This window comes from Hemitrygon akajei, chromosome 2 (genome assembly GCF_048418815.1).
Source record: "Hemitrygon akajei chromosome 2, sHemAka1.3, whole genome shotgun sequence".
In the NCBI taxonomy this organism is placed as follows: Eukaryota; Metazoa; Chordata; class Chondrichthyes; order Myliobatiformes; family Dasyatidae; genus Hemitrygon; species Hemitrygon akajei.
This window is the reverse complement of record NC_133125.1, coordinates 183356694-183382286: the sequence shown is the minus strand read 5'-3', so window position 1 is coordinate 183382286 and position 25593 is coordinate 183356694. Positions and strand designations below refer to the sequence as shown.

At 44.0% G+C, this 25593-nt stretch overlaps 1 protein-coding gene across 2 annotated transcripts in view; it reads right to left on the bottom strand.

Moving 5' to 3' along the window:
• LOC140719038 (uncharacterized) overlaps positions 1–25593 on the bottom strand; it is a 167297-nt gene that overhangs the window by 24002 nt on the left and 117702 nt on the right. For both annotated transcript variants that reach the window (XM_073033394.1, XM_073033402.1), the window contains 3 exons: positions 20842–20916; positions 17812–17925; positions 4930–5022 (listed from right to left, as the gene is read on the bottom strand). In XM_073033394.1, coding sequence (XP_072889495.1) covers positions 4930–5022; positions 17812–17925; positions 20842–20916 — 282 coding nt within the window. The remainder of the gene's footprint in view (positions 1–4929; positions 5023–17811; positions 17926–20841; positions 20917–25593) is intronic.

Here is a 25593-nt window from a genome sequence, read left to right as displayed (position 1 = left end):
TATCCAACTTGATGCTTTCCAAAAGCTCCTCCACATCCTCTTTCTTAATATCTACATGCTCAAGCTTTTCAGTCCGCTGCAAGTCATCCCTACAATTACCAAGATCCTTTACCGAAGTGAATACTGAAGCCAAGTATTCACTAAGTACCTCTGCTATCTCTTCCGGTTCCATACATACATTTCGACTGTCACACTTGATTGGTTCTATTCTCTCACATCTTATCATCTTGCTCTTCACATACTTGTAGAATGCCTTGGGGTTTTCCTTAATCCTGTCATGGCTCCCTTTGGCTCTCCTAATTTCATTCTTAAACTCCATCCTGCCAGCCTTATTATCTTCAAAATCTCCATCATTACCTAGTTTTTTGAACTTTTCGTAAGCTCTTTCCTTCTTGACTAGATTTACAACAGCCGTTGTACACCACGGTTCCCATACCCTCAGTGGAACATACCACACAAACATCCCCTGACCATTTGCCACATTTCTCCCATACATTACCCTGAGAACATCTGTTTCCAATTTATGCTTCCAATTTCTTGTCTGATTGCCTCATAAGGTAAAGGGGATAGAACTGTTATCACTATCTCCAAAATGCTCTCCCACTGAGAGTTCTGACACCTGACCAGGTTCATTTCCCAATACCAGATCAAGTACAGCTTTTCCTCTTGTAGGCTTATCTACATATTGTGACAAGAAACCTTCCTGAACACACCTAACGACCTCCACGGCATCTAAACCCCTTGCTTAAGGAAGATGCCAATCAACATCTGGGAAATTAAAATCTCCCACCGCGACAGCACTGTTATTATTACACCTTTCCAGAATTTGTCTCCCTACCTGCTCCTCAATGTCCCTGTTACTATTAGGTGGTCTATAAAAAACACCCAGTGGAGTTATTGACCACTTGCTGTTCCTAACTTCTACCCACAGAGACTCCATAGACAATCCCTCCATCACTTCCTCCTTTTCTGCAGCTGTGACACTATCTCCGATCTTCATTACCATGTCCCCACCACTTTTGCCTCCCTCCCTGTCTTTTCTGAAACATCTATAGCCTGGCACTCTCAGTAACTATTTCTGCCCCTGAGTCATCCGAGGCTACATCCACACTAGACCGGATAATTTTGAAAACGCCAGTTTCGCGTAAAAATGATAGGCACACTATGCATTTTTAAAAATATCTCTCTCCACGTTGAAACTGATATTTCAGTGAATCTTCTCCTGCGCATGCGTAGGACACATCTACCAAAAACAAGTGGCATGTTTTGTGTCGAAACTCGCCGTGAAAGTGTTGGTGCGCAGTTGTTCAGTTACAGACTAGATAAACTTAAATGACAGACAGCTGTTGGCTCTCACACAGGAGGACTTTAAACTAAAAAAAAGTACTGGTGTGTATGGAAGCAACCGACAGGGAGTTCACGGACAGTATGACCCGGCTGACGATGAACATTGAAAAACTGACCAACCCTGTTGCATTAATAAAGACCCTTGTTAAATGTATAAAACTTGTCTGCATCAGTATTATCTTGTATTTCCATACAATGTTACATTAGGCTGTTACATATCTATTGTCAGAGAAGTACTTGCATAAATAGGTAAACCACCTTCATACGAGCAAGGACAGAAAACAGGGCAAAGTGAGTATACTTATTTATTCAGTAAGTTATGGGTCAAAGTATTTGGTGAGTACGTTTCTAACACTTCTGGCTTCAGTCTCATTGCCGTCTGTTCTGAAATTGTTAGGTTGCATTCAAGAAAACAATGAAATGGCGCGCTGCCGTCAAAATCTGTTCCGGCACGTTATGACAGCATTTTTAGATTTCTCCAGTTACCCCATCCACACTGCTCCGGCCAATCCAGCGTTTTCAACATTACAGGTCCTGGAGAGCATTTTAGAAAAGCTCCATTTTTGGTGGACTAAAATGCTGTTTTAGTGTGGATGGAAGGTCAAAACAAAGAGAAAAAGCTTCAGTTAGGATTTATCCGGTGTAGTGTGGACGTAGCCCAAGTCTCTGTAATGGCCACAACATCATAGCTCCAAGTACTTCCAGTATCTATGCTCTAAGCTCATCCACTTAGTTCATAATACTCCTTGCATTAAAATAGACACATCTCAAACCATCGGTCTGAGCATGTCTCTTCTCTATCACCTGCCTATCCTCCCTCTCGCACTGTCTGTAAGCTTTCTCTATTTGTGAGTCAACTGCCCCTTCCTCCATCTCTTCAGTTTAGTTCCCACCCCCCAGCAATTCTAGTTTAAACTCTCCCCAACAGCCTTAGCAAACCTCCTCACCAGGATATTGGTCCCCCTGGGATTCAAGTGCAACCCATCCTTTTTGTACAGGTCTCACCTGCCCCGAAAGAGGCCCCAATGAACCTGAAAACTGAATCCCTGCCCCCTGCTCCACTCCCTCAGCCACACATTTATCCTCCACCTCATTCTATTCCTATACTCACTGTCACGTGGCACAGGCAGTAATCCCGAGATTACTACCTTTGCGGTCCTGCTTCTCAACTTCCTTCCTAACTCCCTGTAGTCTGTTTTCAGGACTTCCTCCCTTTTCCTACATATGTTGTTTATACCAATATGTACCACGACCACAACAAATGGATGTTGTCGGGGTGTTTGGGAGCCCTGAGGGATGAAGGTCAATAGTTAATAGCTGCAGGTGTCCCAGTTCACAGCTGCCGTGTAAAGGCATCCGTTAGTTTTGCGAGACCATGGATTTGCGCCTTGGGAGACTGGCAGTTGCCCAAGCTGCAAGCCTTCCCCTCTCCACCGATGTTGTCCAAGGGAAATGCACTAGGACCCAAGCAGCTTCGCACTGGTGTCGTCGCACAGCAATTAGTTGTTAAGTGCCTTGCTCAAGGATACAACATGCTGCCTCAGCTGAGGCTCAAACCAGTGACCTTCAGATCACTAGACCGATGCCACACGCCAACACAAGTCGTAGTGAAGACAACTGTTACAGGGGTGGCCAAAAAAAACACATGATGCAATTACCCAGCGGTTCCGCTAGAGGGGGGTGTTGCACAGGGAATGACATCACGTGCCCCTGACATGAAAATGATGGGGCATGAGGGTAACTGGCACCCACAGTACCCAGTTACATTTGTACAGTGTGTGTTACTCCTTTTTCACCTCAGGAAAATGGATTCCTTGTTGTAAAATACTGGAACAATCCAATGTTCTGTAATTAAATTTCCTGCCTAAGTTTCCCAGTTCCAGTCTCAAGCAGCAGCAGGGCTCTCTGTCTCCCCGTGACCTTTTAGTAAGACCATAAGATATAAGAGCAGAATTAGGCATTTGGCCCATCGAGTATGCTTTGCCATTTCATATTGGCTGATACAATTTTCCCCTCGGCCTCAATCTCTGCCTTCTCCCTGTATCCCTTCATGCTCTGACCAATCAAGAATCTATCAACCTCTTCCTTAAATATGCCATACACAAAGACTTGGACTCCACAGCTGCATGTGGCAAAGAATTCCACAGATTCACCACTCTCTGTCTGAAGAAATTCCTCCTCATCTCCATTCTAAAAGGATGCCCCTCTATTCTGAGGCTGTGTTCTCTGGTCTTCAACTCTCTGACCATAGGAAACATCCTCTCCACATCCACTACATCAAGGCCTTTCACCATTCGATAGGTTTCAATGAGGTCACCTCTCATTCTTCTGAATTCCAGTGAATACAGACCTGGAGCCATCAAATGTTCTTTATATGACAAGCTATTCAATCCTGGAATTATTTCCATGAATCTCCTTTGAATCCTCTCCAGATTCAGCACATCCTTTCTAAGATATGAGGCCCAAACCTGCTCACAGTACTCATCAGTGCTTCATAAAGTTTCAACATTACATCCTTGTTTTTCTATTGTAGTACTCCCGAAATAAATGCTAATATTGCATTTCTAATATAACATCTCTACTGTTCTAACTGGACATATATGAAGAAGAGAAGGGAAAAAAATAAGGTTGTCTTTTCATTGCTTTCTCTGAATGAAGCCTCCCTTTGAAGAGCTAAAGTCTTATGATCACCACTCTGACGATGTCCACTGAGACGATGGACACTGTGCTTGCCCCAGCCTTTCTTTAACTTACTCTTACTGATCAATCCTAAATGCTGATTGGTGGCTGGTCCTCAGACTGTGACACACTGCTGCCTTTTATCCTCAAGAAATGAACCAGATTGATGTCCCCTCCTCTCCAAACTTCTGATGTCTGGATTGGCTGCTAGTCAAAGCTCATCTTCTTGTAAAATCTGACTTCTTGTAAAATTTAACTACTTCACCCTTTGGCTGTCTCAGATTCATTCAGCACAGCCCTAGTTTCTGCAAATTCTGCTCAGCAAACTTACACCAGAATTCTTAAAGACCAATTTCTCCTTCCTGTGATTTGAGACACATAATTCCTCTGTGTCTCCAAGACCTATTAAAGACTTGTCAGAATCCTGATGCCCACATGAATTTGTCTGGCTGTGGAGTGGCATTTATCCCTGGTTTTGCTCATTCCCATCTATTAATCCCTGTTGACCAAAAAGCTGCTACCACTTCTCCTTGCTTCATTGGGAAATTTCGTCATGCAACTTGTCGTTCCTCCGTCAATCTGAGACAAGTAGTAATCCAAACACAGATCTCATGCAAATTATCCCCACACTCTGCCTTGTCCCATTGAGGCAACTGTGTGTTCAGGTCAACATTTTGCCTTTAGTTCCATGAGCATCAGTGAAATGCCATTAAGGTCTAAACCTCCAGCAGATCCCCCTGTGGGAAAGGACTTCAGCTGTGGGACTGAGGACTACAGGTGCTGGTGGTCCTGGTAAAGCAGTTCACAACATCCTGACTGAGAAACTCACTTCGTTCCAACCAAACTCCAGAGAACCGAGTTCATCATTTACATGAAAATACAGAATAACATTTGAGCACATACCTTTAAACGCCATCCAGGAAATTGTAACAATGATGATGACAATGAGAAAACCAATATTATAGGCAGACATCCATCTTCTCAATCTATCACCCTCTTTGGATAAATGAAAATTAATCAGTTTGAAAGCCATAATAACAGATCTATACAAATTATTTCACATAAGCATCGATTTACAACATGTTCTTGGTAATGAAGATTGATCCTGAGTCAGTCAGGCTTCCTAAACAGAGGGAAACCCAACCAGTTCAGAAATGGAGCAGAAATCTGAACACCGGACTGAAGAAAGTCCAGGGATCTCTCTCACACTGGCAGCAAGCAGAGAATCCAGGAAACAACAGAAAAACACAAACAAACACATATTTGATAACTTCTGTACTCCCTTATCGAGGGTCTGCACATGCAGAATTGGCAGATACACTGCAGTCTCCCTGTGTACAGATCCAGCAGATGAGGTAACAATCCACTGCAAATCAGCTTTGTATTATTCTAGAGATGGTGAAGGTTACAGTTGATGTGGTCCTGCCTGTGGTGACAATACCCAGCCCCAGCTACAGCACTGAAGTTCCACTGTGAAGCCTGTTCTGTTGTTGAGGACTGAACCATCACCACACCCAGATGCTCAAGGCTTCAAACAGTGTTCTGGTCCAAGAAAAAACTGAACTCAATGTGAGTGCAGACTAAACTGTCCAAATGCTGAGACATTTAACATGGATAAGGATAGTGGTTGTCCAGGAAGTCCATTGGTAACCAGTGATACATGTCTGAGGGATTGTCCATCATAAGATCCAAGGGACACTTTTCCTTCACCCAGAGTTTTTAATTCATTCAGACTGATGGGTTCAGTAATTATTGTTTAGAAGGCTACAAGACCATAAAAGATAGGAGCAGAATTATGCTATTTGGCCCATTGAGTCTACTCTGACATTCAATCATAGATAATTCTTTTTTACCCCTCCACAGTCCCACTCCCTGGCCTTATGCCTGTAAACTTCAATGCCAATCAACAACCTATCAATTTCTACCTCAAATACAACCAGTGACCTGGCCTCCACAGCTGCCTGTGTTAACAAATTCCACAAATTTATCATTTTCTGGCCAAAGAAATTTCTCCGCATCTCTGTTTCAAATGGATGTCCCTCTACCCTAGGTTGTGCCCGCTTGTTCTAGACTTCCCCACCATGGGAAATATCCTTTCCACATCTACTCTGTTTAGGCCTTTCAAAATTCAAAATCCTTCTGAATTCTAGCGAGTACAGGCCCAGAGCCATCAAACATTCCTCATAGGATAACCCTGACATTCCTGAAATCATCCTTGTGAACCTCCTTTGAACCCTCTCAAATTCCAGCACATCTTTTCTCAGATGAGCCCAGAACTGTTCACAATACTCAAGGTGAGGCCTCCCCAGTGCCTTATAAAGCCTCAGCATCACATCCCTGCTCTTATATTTTAATCCTCCTGAAATGAATGTTAACATTGCATTTGTCTTCCTCACCACTGACTCAAACTGCAAGGTAAACTTTAGGGTGTTCTGCACAAGGATTCCCAAGTGCCTTTGCATCTCAGATTTTTGGACTTTGTCCCAGCACATTTATTTCTACTACCAAAGTGCTTGACCATGCATTTTCCAACATTGTGTTTCATTTGCCACTCTCTTGCCCATTCTCATCTGTCTAAGTCCTTCTGCAGCCTTCCTTTTTCCTCAACACAACCAGTCCCTTTACCAATCATCTGCAGAAATTTGTTGTTTGCCTTATGAACTTTTAAAATTTATGACAGAGTTTAATTTCAAGAATGGTAAGCTAAGCTTAACTGCCTGTTTTTTCAAGAAAGATTGGCTAAAAAATTCATTCTCTACTCAAAAGAGCATTGACAATTATTTTTGGATTGTTATATCTACAACTTAATGAGCATACTAATGTACCGTGAGCTCTAGATATAATATTTTTTATCAGGAGATCACTGAGACCTGAAAACTATTTCAAGGGTTCCTCCAGAGCAAAAACTTTGAGAAAGGCTGGTCTAGACTGTACGTGATTGGATGTTAAGCACTTGTGCGCCAATGTGAGTATACCTCTTAGGTAAAATGACATGTATTTATCCATATGCTTGATGTTGTGTACAAGGTACAGGTTGGTGGAATTCTAATGTTGTTTGTATTGTTTTTTCTAATTGCCACTAACCATAGAACCATAGAACACTACAGCACAATACAGGCCCTTCAGCCCTCCATGTTGTGCCGACCCATATAATCCTTAAAAAAAAGTACTAAACCCACACTACCCCAATAACCCTCCATTTTTCTTTCATCCATGTGCTTGTCCAAGAGGCTCTTAAATACCCCACCACCACTTTTTTAGCCTCCACCACCATCCCTGGTAAGTCATTCCAGGCACGCACAACCCTCTGTGTAAAAAAACTTACCCCTGATGTCTCTCCTAAACTTCCCTCCCTTAATTTTGTACATATGCCCTCTGGTGTTTGCAACTACTGTATTGGTTCTGTATATTTTGTTTTATTTATTTTCATACTGCATACATAACTAATTGATACACAAGTGTGTGGACCAAAGTTAAGCTTTTGATAGTTTCTTTCTGCATTCAAAAATCTCAAATAGATAAAGGAATTAAAGACTTGAAAAAGTATTTGTTGTTCTACAAAATTTGGTAGCAGCAGTGGGGTAATTCCAAGCCAGTTTAGAGGGTTTTTGATGTTTGTATGCAGTACAATATACAATACATAATAGGGTAGTGGTGAAGGACAGGACAGTCGTTCCCGTGAGGCGGTGTCACGTGGAGACCATGGTAGAGTCTTGATGCCGGGTTGGGACATCAGGGACTGAAGCCAGGATGTAGAACTGTGACGGTGATCCAGAGCAACTGCGGCCGTGAAGTCATCGTGTTTTCTGCAGGAGATGTCAGCAACCCCTTTTCCAGGCTTGTCACAGAGACCCTTTAATGACTTGAGTTTTCATAATGTTACATTCAGAGGATGTGCAAACTGAACCTGATTTCAATGAACAAATTAGAGAGATGCCTGGTCAGCATGAGGAAGCCATGGCAACTGTTGATAAATTAAGCAAAAGGTCCTATGTATATGTTCCAAGGGAAAGACACATCGCTCCATTTACGGGGGATGCTGAGAAAGATGGGAGGTCTGCTGATGACTTTATTGAAGAAATCGATTGTGTACTTCATGCTGGAAATTAGACTGACCAGGATCAGTATGATTTTGTTATGTCACTGCTCAGGGGTGCAGCTCTAGAAGAAGCACTGATGTGCAGTGATGACCAGGCTGATGACTTGTTCACCTGTCTCAGGGAGGCTTTCAGAGACAAGCATAGTGCACCCCAGCTGTTGCATAGCTTCTATAGTCACAAACAGTGTGAGGGTGAAGACATAGAGAGTTTTCACATGCCCTAGCCCAAGCTCTTAACTTTCAACTGAACTGTTCCCCTGATGCTCTGGCCAATGAAAGGGTGGTGCTCGGAGATCAATTTATAGATGGGATCAGAGATCCTTCCCCTGGAAGGGAGCTCCACTGATTTGTGCGGAATAACCCTGGGTCCTCGAAGTTAGGAGTGCAAGAGGAGGCTCATCTGTGGTTTTTAAGGGTCGTCAGGAAATGAAAAGATTGTAAAGTCAAAGTGTGTCAGTAGCCAGGCACAGTGCTCCCCTCCGAAAGCTCAGGAATCCAAATCTGTTACTCTAGGCAATGTCCTTAAAGTAGTTGCAGAGCAGGGCAAAGCCACTAGTGAATTGACTCAAGCAGTGAAAGATCTTACCATACAGAGAGGTGTTGCATATGCAATTAGCAGTAGACCCAAGTTGCAGCCTAGATTCACAGAGGATGGGCAACCAGTATGTTTCAAGTGTCAGGTGAGGGGGGCATGTGGTCAAGAATTGCCCACAGAAGTGAAGTGCGAGGGATGTACAGCCGGCATCTTCCAGCCCTCAGGTTGTTGTGAGTCGGGCAATTTGGGGCAACTTCATAGATAATGTACAGCCATCCTGTGACCAGTTGCTGCAATGTTCCATAGGACCATGTATTGTCGTTGAGATTAAGATATCAGGTGTCTCTGTCCATTGTCTGTTGGACACAGGTAGTCAAGTGAGCACCGTGACTGAGCAGTTCCTTCGAGAACACTTGAATGGAGAGGATGAGGAAATGTTGTCCACTGCCGGCTGGCTTAGGTTAACAGCCACTGACAGTCTTGATATTCCTTACCTTGGGCATCTAGAGCTGGAGGTTCAAGCGATGGGCATGAAGATACCCAATTGTGGCTTTCTAGTATACAGGGATCCTGATAACACTGAACAACCCGTCCCATGCATTGTAGGCATGAACATTATATGCCAATGTAGACAACTTGTCTACGCAGGATTTGACACGACTCTAGAAGGAAAGTTGGATTCTGACTGGAGAGATGATTTCCAGAAAGTGCAGATGCAAACTACTGAAAAGAAAGCCGTTGTCCGAGTATCAGGAAAAGATACTGAGCACATAACTGCTGAATCTGTAGTTACCATTGTGGCTAGGAAGGCCACTGGAGATGTTGGTTGTGACCATAAGATGTTACCTGAGCCAATTAACCCCCCCCCCCCCCTCTATGGCGTGGTCCTGTAGTTATTCCCATGCTCTTTGACTGCTGTGGTTGTGTGAAGTTCCTTATTACCTGAGTAGTGTGAGCGATGAGAATTTGTTTCAGGGTCCAGCCTATACATGTTTGGAAGTTAAGCACGTGTGTGCCAAAGTGAGTATAGATCTTCATTAAGATGAGACGTATTTATTCACATTTTGATCTTATGTACAAGGTTTTGTGTTGGTGCGATTCTAATGTTGTTTGTATTGTTTTTTTCAGAATTGCCACTACTGTATTGGTTTTGTATATTAGAAACATAGAAACATAGAAAACCTACAGCACAATACAGGCCCTTTGGCCCACAAAGTTGTGACGAACATGCCCCTACCTTAGAAATTACTAGGCTTACCCATAACCCTCTATTTTTCTAAGCTCCATGTACCTACCCAAAAGTCTCTTAAAGGACCCTATCATATCCGCCTCCACCACCGTTGACGGCAGCCCATTCCACACAGTCACCACTCTCTGAGTAAAAAACTTACCCCTGACATCTCATCTGTACCTACTCCCCAGCACCTTAAACCTGTGTCATCTTGTGGCAACCATTTCAGCCCTGGAAAAAAGCCTCTGACTATCCACACGATCAATGCCTCTCATCATCTTATACACCTCTATCAGGTCACCTCTCATCCTCCATTGCTCCAAGGAGAAAAGGCTGAGTTCACTCAACCTATTCTCATATGGCATGCTCCCCAATCCAGGCAACATCCTTGTAAATCTCCTCTGCACACTATCTATGGCTTCCACATCCTTCCTGTAGTGAGGTGACCAGAACTGAGCACAGTACTCCAAGTGGGGTCTGACCAGGGTTCTATATAGCTGCAACATTACCTCTAAATTCAATTCCAAGATTGATGAAGGCCAATACACCGTATGCTTTCTTAAGCACAGTCAACCTGTGCAGCTGCTGTGAGCATTCTTTGGACTTTGTCCCCAATATCCCTCTGATCCTGCACACTGCCAAGACTCTTAATATTAATACTATATTCTGCTATCATATTTAACCAACCAAAATGAACCACTTCACACTTATCTGGGTTGAACTCCATCTGCCACTTCTCAGCCCAGTTTTGCATCGTATCAATGTCCCGCTGTGACCTCTGGCAGCCCTCCACACTATCAACAACACCTTCAACGTTTGTGTCATCAGCAAACTTACTAACCCATCCCTCCACTTCATCATCCAGGTCATTTATAAAAATCACAAAGAGTAGGGGTCCCAGAACAGATCCCTGAGGCACATCACTGGTCACCGACCATCATGCAGAATATGACCCGTCTACAACCACTTGCCTTCTGTGGGAAGCCAGTTCTGGATCCACAAAGCAATGGCCCCCTGGATCCCATGCCTCCTCACTTTCTCAATAAGCCTTGCATGGGGTATCTTATCAAGTGCCTTGCTAAAATCCATATACACTCCATCTACTGCTCTTCCTTCGTCAATGTGTTTAGTCACATCCTCAAAAAATTGAATCGGCTCGTAAGGCACAACCTGCCCTTGACAAGGCCATGCAGACTATTCCTAATCATATTATACCTCTCCAAATCTTCCTAAATCCTGCCTCTCAGGATCTTCTCTATCAACTTACCAAGCACTGAGGTAAGACTCACTGGTCTATAATTTCCTGGGCTATCTCTACTCCCTTTCTTGAATAAAGGAACAACATTTGCAACCCTCCAATCCTCCGGAAACTCTCCTGAACCCATTAATGATGCAAAAGATCATCACTAGAGGCTCAGCAATCTCTTCCCTCACCTTCCACATTAGCCTGGGTGCACCTCATCAGGTCCCGGCGACTTATCCAACTTGATGCTTTTCAAAAGCTCCAGCACATCCTCTTTCTTAATATCTACATGCTCAAGCTTTTCAGTCCGCTGCAAGTCATCACTACAATCATCAAGATACTTTTCCATAGTGAATACTGAAGTAAAGTATTCATTAAATACCTCTGCTATTCCCTCCAGTACCATATATACTTTCCTACTGTCACACTTGATGGGTCCTATTCTTTCACGGCTTATCCTCTTACTCTTAATATACTTGTAGAATGCCTTGGGGTTTTCCTGAATCCTGCCTGTGAAGGCCTTCTCATGGCCCCTTCTGGCTCTCCTAATTTCCTTCTTAAGCTCTTTCCTATTAGCCTTATAATCTTCTAGATCTCTAACATTACCTAGCTCTCTGAACCTTTTGTAAGCTTTTTCCTTCTTGACTAGACTTATTACAGCCTTTGTACACCACGGTTCCTGCACCCTACCATAACTTCCCTGTCTCATTGGAACATACCTATGTAGAAATCCACACAAATATCCCCTGAATATTTGCCACATTTCTTCCATACTTACCCTGAGAACATCTCTTCCCAATTTAAGCTTCCGATTTCCTGCCTGATAGCCTCAAAATTCCACTTAATCCAATTAAACACTTTTTTAACTTGTCTGTTCCTATCTCTCTCCAATGCTATTGTAAAGGAGATAGAATTATGATCACTATCTCCAAAATGCACTCACACTGAGAGATCTGACACCTGACCAGGTTCATTTCCCAATTCCAAATCAAGTACAGCCTCTCTATCTAGATACTGTGTCAAGATACCTTCCTGAACACACCTAACAAACTCCACCTCATCTAAACCCCTTGCCATAGGGAGATGCGAATCGATATTTGGGAAATTAAAATCTTCCATTACAACAACTCTATTATTATTACACCTATCCAGGATCTGTTTCCCTCACTGCTCCTTGTTATCACTGTTACTATTGGGCGGCCTATAAAAAACACCCAGTAAAGTTATTGACCCCCTCTTGTTTCTAACCTCCACCCACAGAGACTCCGTAGACAATCTCTCAATGGCAGCCACCTTTTCTGCAGCCGTGACACTATCTCTGATCAATAGTGCCTCACTCCCACCTCTTTTGTCTCCCTCCCTGTCCTTTCTGAAACATCTAAAGCTTGGCACTTGAAGTAACCATTCCTGTCCCTGAGCCATCCAAGTCGCTGTAATGGCCACCACATCATATCTCCAAGTATTGATCCATGCTCTAAGCTCATCCGCTTTGTTCACAACACTCCTTGCATTAAAATAGACACATCTCAAACCTTCTGTCTGAGCGTGTCCCTTCTCTATCACCTGCCTATCCTCCCTCTCGCACTGTCTACAAGCTTTCTCTATTTGTGAGCCAACCTCCTCTTCCCCAGGCTCTTCAGTTCAGTTCCCACCCCCCAGCAATTCTAGCTTAAATTTCTCCAGTAGCCTTAGCAAACCTCCCTGCCAGGATATTGGTCCCCCTGGGATTCAAGTGCAACCCGTCCTTTTTGTACAGGTCACAGCTGCCCCAAAAGAGGTCCCAGTGATCCAGAAATCTGAATCCTTGCCCCCGCTCCAATCCCTCAGCCACGCATTTATCCTCCACTTCATTCTATTCCTATTCTCACTGTTGCGTGGCACAGACAGTAATCCCGAGCTTCTGAACTTCCTTCCTAAATCTCTGTACTCTTTTTTCAGGACATCTTCCCTTTTCCTACCTATGTCATTGGTACCAATATGTACCACAACCTTTGGCTGTTCTCCCTCCCACTGCAGGATATCTTGGACGCGATCAGAAACATCCCGGACCCTGGTACCTGGGAGGCAAACTACCATCTGAGTTTCTTTCCTGCGTCCACAGAATCGCCTGTCTGACCCCCTAACTACCGAGTCCCTTATCACTACTGCCTTCCTCTTCCTTTTCCTACCCTTCTGAGCCACAGGGCTGGACTCTGTGCCAGAGGCACGGTCACTGCTGCTTCCCCCAATGGTACTCAATGGTACTCAAACAGGACTACTTATTGTCAAGGGGTACAGCCACAGGGGTACTCTCTAGTACCTGACTCTTCCCCTTCCCTCTCCTGACTGTGACCCACTTGTCTGTGTCCCGTGGTCCCGGTGTGACCACCTGCCTATAACTCCTTTCTATCACCTCCTCACTCTCCCTGACCAGGCGAAGGTCATCGAGCTGGATCTCCAGTTACCTAACTCGGACCCATAGTAACTACAGCTCGACACACCTTGTGCAGATATGGCATTGATGTTCTGGATTTTCATACTGCATTCGTAACTAGTTGACACACAAGTGTGTGGACCAACGTTAGGCTGAGATTGTAACAGCAGGAACTGTGCATTTCTTTAAATTAATTTTGTTGTTTTTATTTTGATACCCTCTTTCTGCATTAAAATATCTGAAACAAATAAAGTAATGAAAGACCCGAAAAGGTATTTGTTGTCCTGACTGTGTATTTTTCCCAGGCTACAAAATAAATCACTCTTGGGTTCCTGTTGACCTACATTCCACCTCGTTTGTTTTCATCTGCCATGATGCAAACCAACATCCCCTTAGGCCCCCTTACGATGGCCCATTCTGTGTTTTGGAACGGAGGGAAAAGACTTACATCATAGATAAGAGGGATAAACCTGAACATATTTCAGAAGATCGCCTTAAACCAGCCCACCGAGATTTGGAGTATTCCACTGCCAAGCCCCTGCCATCACCTCTGGACGAGCACAGGACCCGAGCCGGGCTGCTGATCCAAGCTTCAGACAGGCTCACAATGCTGGTTTTAGTTAATTCCAGAGGGGCCTGTGTAGGGTAACGTGATTGGCAGAAATGTACATAATTCAGAACCATCGACATTGAGTTGGGGTTTCACTTTAAGAGGCTGGTCTGATGAGATGACATTGTTATGTAAAGAGTTCTAGTACATTTTTATGTGTTGCTTTGGGAGCTCAATAAAATGTGTTACGGGTTTCATTAAACATAAAATGCCTCACTTCATTTTATTTATGAAAACCTACATTAATCCCTCATCTGAGTGTCTGCTGTGGTACAGCCTCCCTCAAATGAGAAATGCAAGTGTGGGGGTGTGTCCTTAGTGAAAAATGGCTTTAAACCCCTATCGTCAGATCTGGCTGCACCCTATTCAGCATCATCAGGTCCTGCGCTCCTTCACCAATTGTTTATTCAAAGACTATGCAGAAATGCAAAGAGAACCCCTAATTCACCACTGTTCCCACAATTCACCATGTTGAAATATTCTAACAATGTGCACTGAACCCATGAATGTCTGGGATTCAGACTGTGCATCTGCCCCTGTAGTTTCCCTACTTCCCTTTGCCCACTGGACCAACCCTCCCAAATGTCCCTCGATGCCCTGGTGTTGAAATTGCATTGAGTCTGGATTCTATCCATTTCTCTTTCATGCTCAAGCCTCCTTCTGTTAGATCCTGTTCATCACCAACCTCCTCTCCTGGTTCCAATGTTAATGCCATTGCTAATAGTTCCCTCTCCTCAGGTATTGTTCCTCACCCTTTCACATCTCCCATCACCAGCTCTGTGCACAAAACAAAAGGCAAGACCCCACTTTCCTTACCACATGGAAGGAGGCCATTCAGCCCATCTATTCCAGTTCACGCAGCTGTCCATTCCTGATTACTTCTTGAAACCATTTCTCTCCACATCCACATCAAGTCTACCATACATATGCTACTGCAATTGACAGAAACCAGGTAACCTAGCAACCCACCTTTCTGGGATATGGGAGGAAACCCAGGCAGTCATGGGAAAGTGGATAATCTCCATGTGGACAGGACGAGAGGTCAGGATTGAACCCAGGTCACTGGAGTTGTGAGACACCATCTCGACTAACTGTGCTCCTGTCCTTCCCTGGTGGTTTATGCTTCCAGCTCCATGTCTCACAGCAATGGGTCAAAAAATTTGAATTCTTCTTTAATCTTTCTGCTAATTGAAACAGAGTCAGAGCTACACAGCTATGGAAAATGGCACTTCACCCCAGAGGGTTCTCAAAGTGACCTCACCTGTGTTTGGCCCACATCTCTCTAAACCTTGCCTCTGTATGTAATTGTTCAAAAGCCTTCTAAATATTGTAACTTCTGTATCTCTCAATCTCTGGCAGTTCATCACCATGTCTGTGTAAAACAAGTTGTTCCTCAGGTCATTTTTATACCTTTCTCCTCTCACTTTAAACCTATGCCCTCTAGTACTGGACTCTCTTACCCTGAGGAAAAGATTTTAGCAATTCACTTATCTGTGCTCCTGGTGAATTTATTATTCTTGAATCTCTCTCATCTCTTTGCCTCTACTGTACAGGAATAAATATCCTAGTCTATCCAGCCTCTTCTTATAACCCAACCCCACCAGTCCTCGTAATATCATCAGAAACTTTATTGCACCCTCTCCATTTTCAAGACATTCTTCCAATATCTGTGAGACCATTATTACACACAGTGCTCCTTCTTCTTCACGTGCCTTGCGCATTACACACTTAGGCAATCATGGCTATCCACATCGAATGATCCATTTTCATACATTTCAGTCTCATTTGCTTCATGGCTAACCTCAGCCTGGACTGCCTCTCCTCATACCTAGAGTTCTCCAGCCCTGGTAACATTGTCATAACTCTCCTCTTCACCTTGTTTAGTACAATCAGATCCTTTCTGCAGAGTGGTGACCAGAACTGCATGCACTGCTCCAGATGTGGCCTAAATAATAAGCTTCATATGGTTCTGCTACATGAACGTAATTTTGTATTCTACACTGGCCAACGAGAGTAAACAGTGAGGCTTCTTTACTTTTTCCACCCAACTTGCTCCTTTCTGGGATCTGTGCACGTGAACATTGAGAGTTGTCAGTTCCTCTCCATGCATTAGTCGTCTGTTTACTGTTTGTTTCTATGCCTAGTTTGCTCTCCCCAAAAGCACTGCTGTAAACATTTCCAGACTGAATTCCATTTCCTCTTTTGTGTATCCATGGAGACCAGTGATAACTTCCTGTGACCCAGACCTTTCTTCTTTCCAGTCAACCAAACTGCTGATATTGTGATCAACAGGAAACTTCCTGATCGTGTTCCTCAATTCAAGTTCAAATCATTGACATGAACCTTAAACAACAAGGGACCTGTTACTGAGCCCTGCTTAACTCACCACACATGGCCCTCCAGACACTGAAACTCCCATTGATCCTCACTGTTTGCTTCCTACCTTTCAACCAATTTTTATTCCAACACCATCTTTTCTTGGATCCCATGGTCATTTAGTTTCTTGAGTATGCCATGAGGAACTTAAACTTTTGCTAAAATCCATGTCATGAGGAGGGGCTTTACCACTCTCTCACCTCCCCTTCATCAGGATTAAGGGGCAACTTTCAAGTTCAAGATCAACTTTATTTTATTTCAACTGTATACGTGTATACTGCCAAATGAAACACCTTTCCACCAGACAAAGGTGCACAATACAGTACGTATAACTCACACACATAACACATAAGGCAATATTACCACAGATAAATTAACAAATATCAAGGTACATATGTGATACAAGTAAAAAGTAAACAGTTTAGCACTACTGGTGCTCGATACATGATGAGACCTGGGTGGTGTCAGGAAGTTCAATAGTCTTATGGACTGGGCGAAGAAACTGTTTCTCATCCTAACAGTTCTGGTCCTAATGCTACGGTACCTCTTTCCTGATGGTAGGGTATCAAAAAGATTGTTGGATAGATGGGAGGGATCACTGAGAATGCTAAGTGCCCTGCGTATGTAACACTCCGGATAGACACCTCTCATTGGTGAAAGTGAGACCCTAATGATATTCTCATAAATCCTCGCTATTCTATCTAGGGACTTGCGGTCAGATGCCTTGCAGTTCCTGTACCAAACAGTCATCCAGCTGGTCAGGACACTCTCAATGGTAGTCCTGTAAAAATTGGTTATCAATCTCAATCTCCTCAAGGAATGGAGATGCTGCTGTGCTTTCTTGACCGAAGAAATGGTGTTAACAGACCAGGTAAGATCATCAATTTTGTGCATTCTCAGAAACTTGGTGCTCTTTACTCTCTCCACGGAGGAGCAAAATGCGTTCACTACTCACCTCTACATCACAAGACACATCACCTTTGACAACATAATGTGTGTACCACAATTGTGTTGAGACATTTTACCCTCAAGTACTATCTCTGACACCAGGTCAGAGATGTTTCCAGAATTGTTCCAGCAGTGGTGTCACCGTGAAACACCAATCCACAACTGGGCAAAAATACAGGGGAATTTCATCCCTCATGTCTCAGGGACCCAGAATGGTGGGGGAGATTTTTCTTTTAAAATTAACTGCATTTTCTTTGGAGAAATTCCTGAAGTTTAAACACAAGTGTAAATAATGATGATGATGATAATAATAATAATAATAATAATTACCTTTGTACCAAAATACTTCCCACCAGAGAATCAGAAATGCAATAAAAACCACTGGAAACAACACCACCATTGTGATTGACGTAACAAATGTGACAGTGTCCTTGCTGTAAAAACCTGCAATTACAAATAAATTCAAGTTGGCAAACATGCAACAATACACCAGAAAAATGAGCAGGAGAGCTGCCAATTGTTGCCACAACCAATTTGTTCCCCTTATCTCCTGCAGGGAAGAGATGTGCTCATCACTGCCCAGTCTTGTCAACCTTGACTTCTGGTCTGCACCAACTGACTCTACCGGCTGTGCTGGGTGAACAAGCCACTGATTTGTTACACTGGACATGAATAAACTGACTTAGTCTCTCTTCCCAGTCAGTATTTCCCTGTTACCTGCTACACTGGGTGCTCCTTCTGGTGTTCAGATGGCCAAATCTTGATGAGTACATAATCAGAAGCTGGAGAAATTAATGTTCATACTGTCTCCAACCTGATGGCATGAACATCAATTTCTTTAGCTTCTGGCAATTTCTCCCCCTCCTCCTTTTCTCTTCTTCCATCCCACCACACCCCCCCCCCCCATTCTGGCTCGTCTCTTATTTCTTCTCCTTACCAGTCTATCACTTCCCTCTGGTGCCCTCCTCCTCTTCCTCTCATGGACTACTTTCCCCTCCGATTGGATTCCTTCTTCAGCCATTTGCCTTTTCCATCTATCACCTTCCAGCTTCTCACTTTACCCCTCCCCCACTCATCTACTTTCCTCCTCTCATGGCTTCACCTATCACTTTTACTCCTTTGTACTCCCTGCCTAACTTGTACTCCTTTCCGTCACCCCCGTCTTATTCTGGCTCTTTCCCATTTCTATCTGGTCCTGATGAAGGGTTAACTGAAACATCAACTCTTAATTCCTTTGCATAGATGCTGCCAGACCTGCTGAGTTCTTCCTGCATTTTGTGTGAGTTTCTCTGGATTTCCAGTATCTGCAGAATCTCTTGTGTTAAGGACCACAATCCATTGTTCTTTTGCAAGAAGATAATAAACATAAGAAAATAAGAGGGGAGTCGGTCACTCAGCTCCTTAAACCTGCCCCACCATTCAATAAAATTGGAGCTGATCTGCCTCAGGCCCCATCTCCTCTTCTGTCCCAGTCCCACACATTCCCGAATTCCCCAATCTTTCAAATATTTATCCATCTCTTCTTTAAATACTTCCCAACTGCTTGTGGTGAGAAAAGCCATTCATCCCAGGAATTACCCTTAAGGACCAGTCCTGGACTGCCTGCTGTGTTCGTGCAATTGTTCTTAAACAAGAGGACCAGAACTGTGCACAGTACCAAGTGGACTCTCCAATGCTCTCCACAACGATAAAAATACTTCCCCATTTCTAAACTCCAAATCCATTGCAACTAAGGCTAATATAACACTCCTATTCCTAATTATTTAATGCTCTGAATCTTTTGTGATTCCTTTACAAGGTGATCTCTCTGCAAGTCACTCATTTACAATTCCTCTCCATTGACATTACAGTCTGATTCCTCTTACTCAAGGGCCCCACCTCACACTTTCCTGTATTAAACTCCATGTGCTGAGTTGTCACCCACTCAATGAATATATAAATATCCTATTGTACAGTCTGAATTTCCTCATTGGAACTTGCTTTTCCTCCAGTTTAGATGAATTTCAATATCCGTTTGTTACATTATATTAATCAATAATTAGAAACTCTGCTCTCCCATGGGTATTGGATCACTGGTGCTTTTAGATATTTACTACAAAGTACATAGAATCTGTCAGCTCTGCGTTTAATAAAAAATAAAAATGTTGGAAGCACTCAGCAGTTTGGGTAGCATCTGTGGAAGGTGAAACAGAGTTAATATTGCAGGTCCTAGACACTCTCAGAATAGGGAGAATGACGTTTTGATAATCGTTTGCGCGGTGCCCTATCGGAGAGACTGGAAGCCTGAGAAGACATAGTTCACTCCCGTTCACCCATTGTGCAGAGAAGGCAGTGTCTCGTGGTAGTTCCGTGCTTTGGGCAGTGCCACATCAGCATTCAGGATTGATTGACAAGAACAAATTAGAGTAAGGTAACTGGCCAGTGGACCGACCATCATTGGAGTGGTCAGAGAGTGGAGATTTTGAGGCTTTAGCTCTTCAAGGCTAGAGTGAAAGAGGGCAAAAAAAGCTGTAGACAGAGTTTTCTTCTCCCACAACATTTTATTTTGTTCTTTATCATTGCTCAGTTAGGAACAGTAGAGATGCCAGGCAGGATAGTAGAATGTTCCTCTTGTGGGATGTTGGAAGGCAGGGAGACCTCAAGTGTCCCTGGTGATTATACCTGTGAGAAATGATTCCAGCTGCAGCTTCTAACACTCTGAGTTACGGAGCTGATGCTGGAATTGGAAGAACTTTGGATCATTCGGGAGGCTGAGGGGTTGACAGATAGGACATAGAGAGAAGTAGTTACACTCAAGGTGGAGAACACGGGAAATTTGGTGACAGTCAGGACAGGGAAAGGGATTAAACAGCCAGTGCAGAGTACCACTGTGGCCATCCCCATCAACAACAGGTACACCACTTGGATACTGTTGGGGGGGGGATGATCTAGCAGAAGAAAGTCACAGCGGTCAGGTCTCTGGCACTGAGTCTGGCTCTGTAACTCAGGAGGGAAGGAGGGAGAAGGGGTGAACTGTAGGGATAGGGGATTCATTAGTTAGGGTACAGAAAGGAGGTTCTGTGGACAAGAATGAGATTAATGTTCAGAAATATAATGTCACTTTCCATGACTTGTGTGTAATTGTCTGAAATTTTGTGTGGCCAGTTGTTCTGAACAGAGATTTAAACTAAAATGGAAATTCAGATATTTCAAACCTCCAGCAGGTTTCCCAGTCCTCAGCTGAAGGGACAAGAACTGTATCTGTTTGTGATCAAGATAAAGCAGCTCACAATGTTCTGACAGAGACACTTAATTCTATCAGTCTGCTCAGTAACAAGTCCATCATATCATGTAAATACAGAATAATGTTCAAGCACTTACCTTCAATTGAAGTGGTGACAGACATGCCAAGTAAGAATACCAGATTAAAGATACCTGTTTGGAAGAACACCAATTCTAAAAAAAAAGAAATTAAAACCATTTGAAATCCTCAGAATTAGAATTCAGAATCAGATTTATTGTCACTGAGATATGTCATGAAATTTGTTGTTTTGTGCCAATAGTACAGGGCAATAAATAAAATATACTATAAATTACTGTGAGATATATGTAGTTGTGAAAAAGAGAGCAAAAATAGTGAGGTCATCTTCATGGGTTCATGGACCGTTCAGAAATGTGATGACAGAGGTGAAGAACAAACACGAGGAAATCTACGGATGCTGGAAATTCAAACAACACACACAGAATGCTGGTGGAACACAGCAGGCCAGGCAGCATCTATAGGAGAAGCACTGTCAATGTTTCGGGCTGAGACACTTCGTCAGGACTAACTGAAAGGAGAGATACTAAGAGATTTGAAAGTAGTGGGGGGAGGTGGAAATGTGAAATGATAGGAGAAGACCGGAGGGGGTGGGATGAAGCCAAAAGCTGGAAAGGTGATTGGCCAAAGTGATACAGAGCTGGAGAAGGGAAAGGATCATGGGACGGGAGGCCTCGGGAGAAAGAAAGTGGGGGGGTACCAGAGGGAGATGGAGAACAGGGTGGAGAGAAAGAGAAAAAAAACAACTAAATATGTCAGGGATGGGGTAAGAAGGGCAGGAGGGGCATTAACGGAAGTTAGAGAAGTCAGTGTTCATGCCATCAGGTTGGAGGCTACCCAGCCGGTATATAAGGTGTTGTTCCTCCAACCTGAGTGTGGCTTCATCTTGACAGTAGAGGAGGCCATGGACAGACATATCAGAATGGGAATGGGACATGGAATTAAAATGTGTGGCCACTGGGAGATCCTGCTTTCTCTGGTGGACCGAGCGTAGGTGCTCAGTGAAACGGTCTCCCAGTCTGCGTCGGGTCTCACCAATATATAAAAGGCCACACTGGGAGCACTGGATGCAGTATACCACACCAGCCGACTCACAGGTGAAGTGTCGCCTCACCTGGAAGGACTGTCTGGGGCCCTGAATGGTGGTGAGGGAGGAAGTGTAAGGGCAGGTGCCAGGAGGGAGATTGGTGGGAAGGGATGGTGGAGGACGAGTGGACAAGGGAGTCGCGTAGGGAGCGATCCCTGCGGAAAGCAGAAAGTGGGGGGAGGGAAAGATGTGTTTGGTAGAGGGATCCCGTTGGAGGTGGCGGAAGTTACGGAGAATTATACGTTGGACCTGGAGGCTGGTGGGGTGGTAGGTGAGGACAAGGAGAACCCTATCCCGAGTGGGGTGGCGGGTGGATGGGGTGAGGGCAGATGTGCAGAAAATGGGAGAGATGCGTTTGAGAGCAGAGTTGATGGTGGACGAAGGGAAGCCCCTTTGTTTAAAAAAGGAAGACATCTCCTTCGTCCTGGAATGAAAAGCCTCATCCTAAGAGCAGATGCGGCGGAGACGGAGGAACTGTGAGAAGGGGATAGCATTTTTGCAAGAAACAGGGTGGGAAGAGGAATAGTCCAGGTAGCTGTGAGAGTCTGTAGGCTTATTGTAGATATCAGCAGATAAGCCATCTCCAGAGATGGAGACAGAAAGATCAAGAAAGGGGAGGGAGGTCTCAGAAATGGACCAGGTAAATTGGAGGGCAGGGTGAAAGTTGGAGGCAAAGTTAATGAAGTCAACAAGCTCAGCATGTGTGCAGGAGGCAGCGCCAATGCAGTCGTCGATGTAGCGAAGGAGAAGAGGGGGATTGATACCCGTATAGAATTGGAACGTGGACTGTTCCACAAAGCCAACAAAAAGGCAGGCATAACTGGGACCCATGCGGGTGCCCATGGCTACACCCTTGGTTTGGAGGAAGTGGGAGGAGCCAAAGGAGAAGTTATTGAGATTAAGAACTAATTCCGCTAGATGGAGGAGAGTGGTGGTAGGGGAGACTTGGTTAGGTCTGTTTAAAGGGGGTTTCTTCTTTTTCTTTGTTACTGTGTATGTAATCAAAATGGCTTCTTTGTTTTGTTAAAAGAAGGAATGCTTCTTTGTTGCGAGAGAGTGCTGGAAGCTTGCTTGGGTTAAAATTTACTGATAACGAAAATTGTATTCCTTTGTAAACCAATTGGGATTAATGTTGTTCTTTCTTCTGAGTCCGTAAGCTATTGTTGGCGGACTTTTGGGGAGATCGGCGCTAGGGGGTGAGAGAGGGACGACGTGATGCTGTAAACTGGGTGAGGAATGGACCCCAAGCAGGGGTCCAAGGTCAGGAGGTACCCCGAGGAGAGGAGACGAAGCTAGATGTGCTTGGTTGACCACTTCGGGTGGTCCTAAGCTGCAAGTCGAGGAGTTCGGAGGGGATCGAATGGTGGCCAGAAGACTTCAGTAATTGAGCTCCAACAGTTGTGCACGAAGTGGTTTGGACTTTGATAAGTCTGGCGCCTTTTCTTTATTTTCATTTCCTTCATATATACTGTATGGTTATTAATCAGTTATAGTAATCTTTATAAACTGTAATCATTTAATCACATATGGTGTCCTGTTTGTTCTTTGGCGAGGCGGGGACATCACACAGCATCCACACCAGCTGATTACCCAGTTTGGCGGGGCCGAAGGCTGCTCCCCCTAGACGAGAATGAGCTGAGCGAGCCTGAGGTGACCCAGGGGGTTACATCTGGAATCCAAAAAGAAGCGAAGAGCTTTGAGTCCGGGTGGGGGATGGAGGTATATAGGGACTGGACGTCCATGGTGAAAATAAGGCCATGGGGGCCTTAAAAGCATTAAAAGCATTGAAAAAATTCAAAGCGTGAGAAGTGTCACGAACATAGGTAGGAAGAGATTGAACAAGGGGGGATAAGACAGTGTCCAGATATGCAGGAATGAGTTCAGTGGGGCAGGAGCAAGCTGAGAAGGGGAAGAAGCTGTCCCTAAATCATTGAATGTGTGTCTTCATGCTCCTGTGCCTCCTCCCTGATGGTAGTAATCCCCCTGAGTTACAATCTGCACAACTTATTCAAAACTTGCATCAATGAAGTGCTGCAGTGAACAGAGATGAACCCGGGCTTGGTCAGGTTCATTGTGATATTCAGTGTCCGAACATGAGGCAATCAACCAGCTCAGAACTGGACCAGACATTCAAGCATTGGACTGAAGGAGGTTCAGGGAGCTCTCACACACTGGCAACAAGTGGAGAGACCAGGGAGGAACCAAAAGCATCTTCTGGTTCCCCCTGCAAACACTACATTTGATAACTTACTGACCAACAGGCATCACATGTGGAAATGACAGGTACCCTGTAGTTTGTCCGTGTGTACATCCAGTGGATGGGATATCAGGTTACTGTAAATCAGTTCTGCTGAATTATCCCAGTGACCTAGAGGACTGCAATTAAACATTTTGCCAGTGACTGAGTTCCATGTCTGACAGTACAACCTGTTCTGATGCAGAGAATCACAACATCACTGTTTCCAGCTGTTCAATGGCATCGGACAGTGTTCTGGTTCAAATTGAAAACTGAACTCCATGAGGTTGCAGGCTGAACAGTCCACATGCTGGAACATTTTATGTGGATGTGGGCAGATGATGCTGGGGAGAATCACTGTTAATTGGTGATTTAGATCCTCGGGATTCCTCGCCTTCATCCAGTGTCTCCTTTAATTCATCTTCCGCTGTTTATTTAATTATTTCGGGTTTTATTTTGCTATATTTCTACTCTATTCTTGGTTGGTGCAACTGTAACGAAACCCAATTTCCCTCGGGATCAATAAAGTATGTCTGTCTGTCTGTCTGTATTTATTTTTATAACTCAAAGCAATTTTTATGTCTTGTCCTGTACTGCTTCCACAAATTGACAAATTTCACTCGATATGTCAGTGATTTATTTTAAAGCTAAGAGTAATATAAGAAGGGTGGATGAGCTTAGAGCATGGATTAATACCTGGAAATATGATGTTGTAGCTATTAGTGAAACATGGTTGCAGAAGGGGTGTGATTGGCAACTAAATATTCCTGGATTTCGTTGCTTCAGGTGTGATAGAATTGGAGGGACAAGAGGGGGAGGTGTTGCATTGCTTGTCAGAGAAAATATTACAGCAGTGCTCTGGCAGGATAGGTTAGAGGGCTCATCTAGGGAGACTATTTGGGTGGAATTGAGGAATGGGAAAGGTGTAGTAACACTTATAGGGGTGCATTATAGACTACCTAATGGGGAGCGAGAATTGGAAGAGCAAATTTGTAAGGAGATAGCAGATATTTGTAGTCAGCACAGGGTTGTGATTGTGGGAGATTTTAATTTTCCACACATAGACTGGGAAGCCCATTTGGTAAAAGGGATGGATGGCTTGGAGTTTGTAAAATGTGTGCAGGATAGTTTTTTGCAGCAATACATAGAGGTACCAACTAGAGAAGGGGCAGTGTTGGATCTCCTGTTACGGAATGAGATAGGTCAGGTGAGGGAGGTATGTGTTGGGGAGCACTTTGTGTCCAGTGATCACAATGCCATTAGTTTCAATATAATTATGGAGAAGGATAGGAATGGACCCAGGGTTGAGATTTTTGATTGGAGAAAGGCTAACTTTGAGGAGATATGAAAGGATTTAGAAGGAGCAGATTGGGACAATTTGTTTTATGGGAAGGATGTAATAGAGAAATGGAGGTAATTTAAAGCTGAGATTTTGAGGGTACAGAACCTTTATGTTCCTGTTAGGTTGAACCGAAAGCTTAAAAGTTTGAG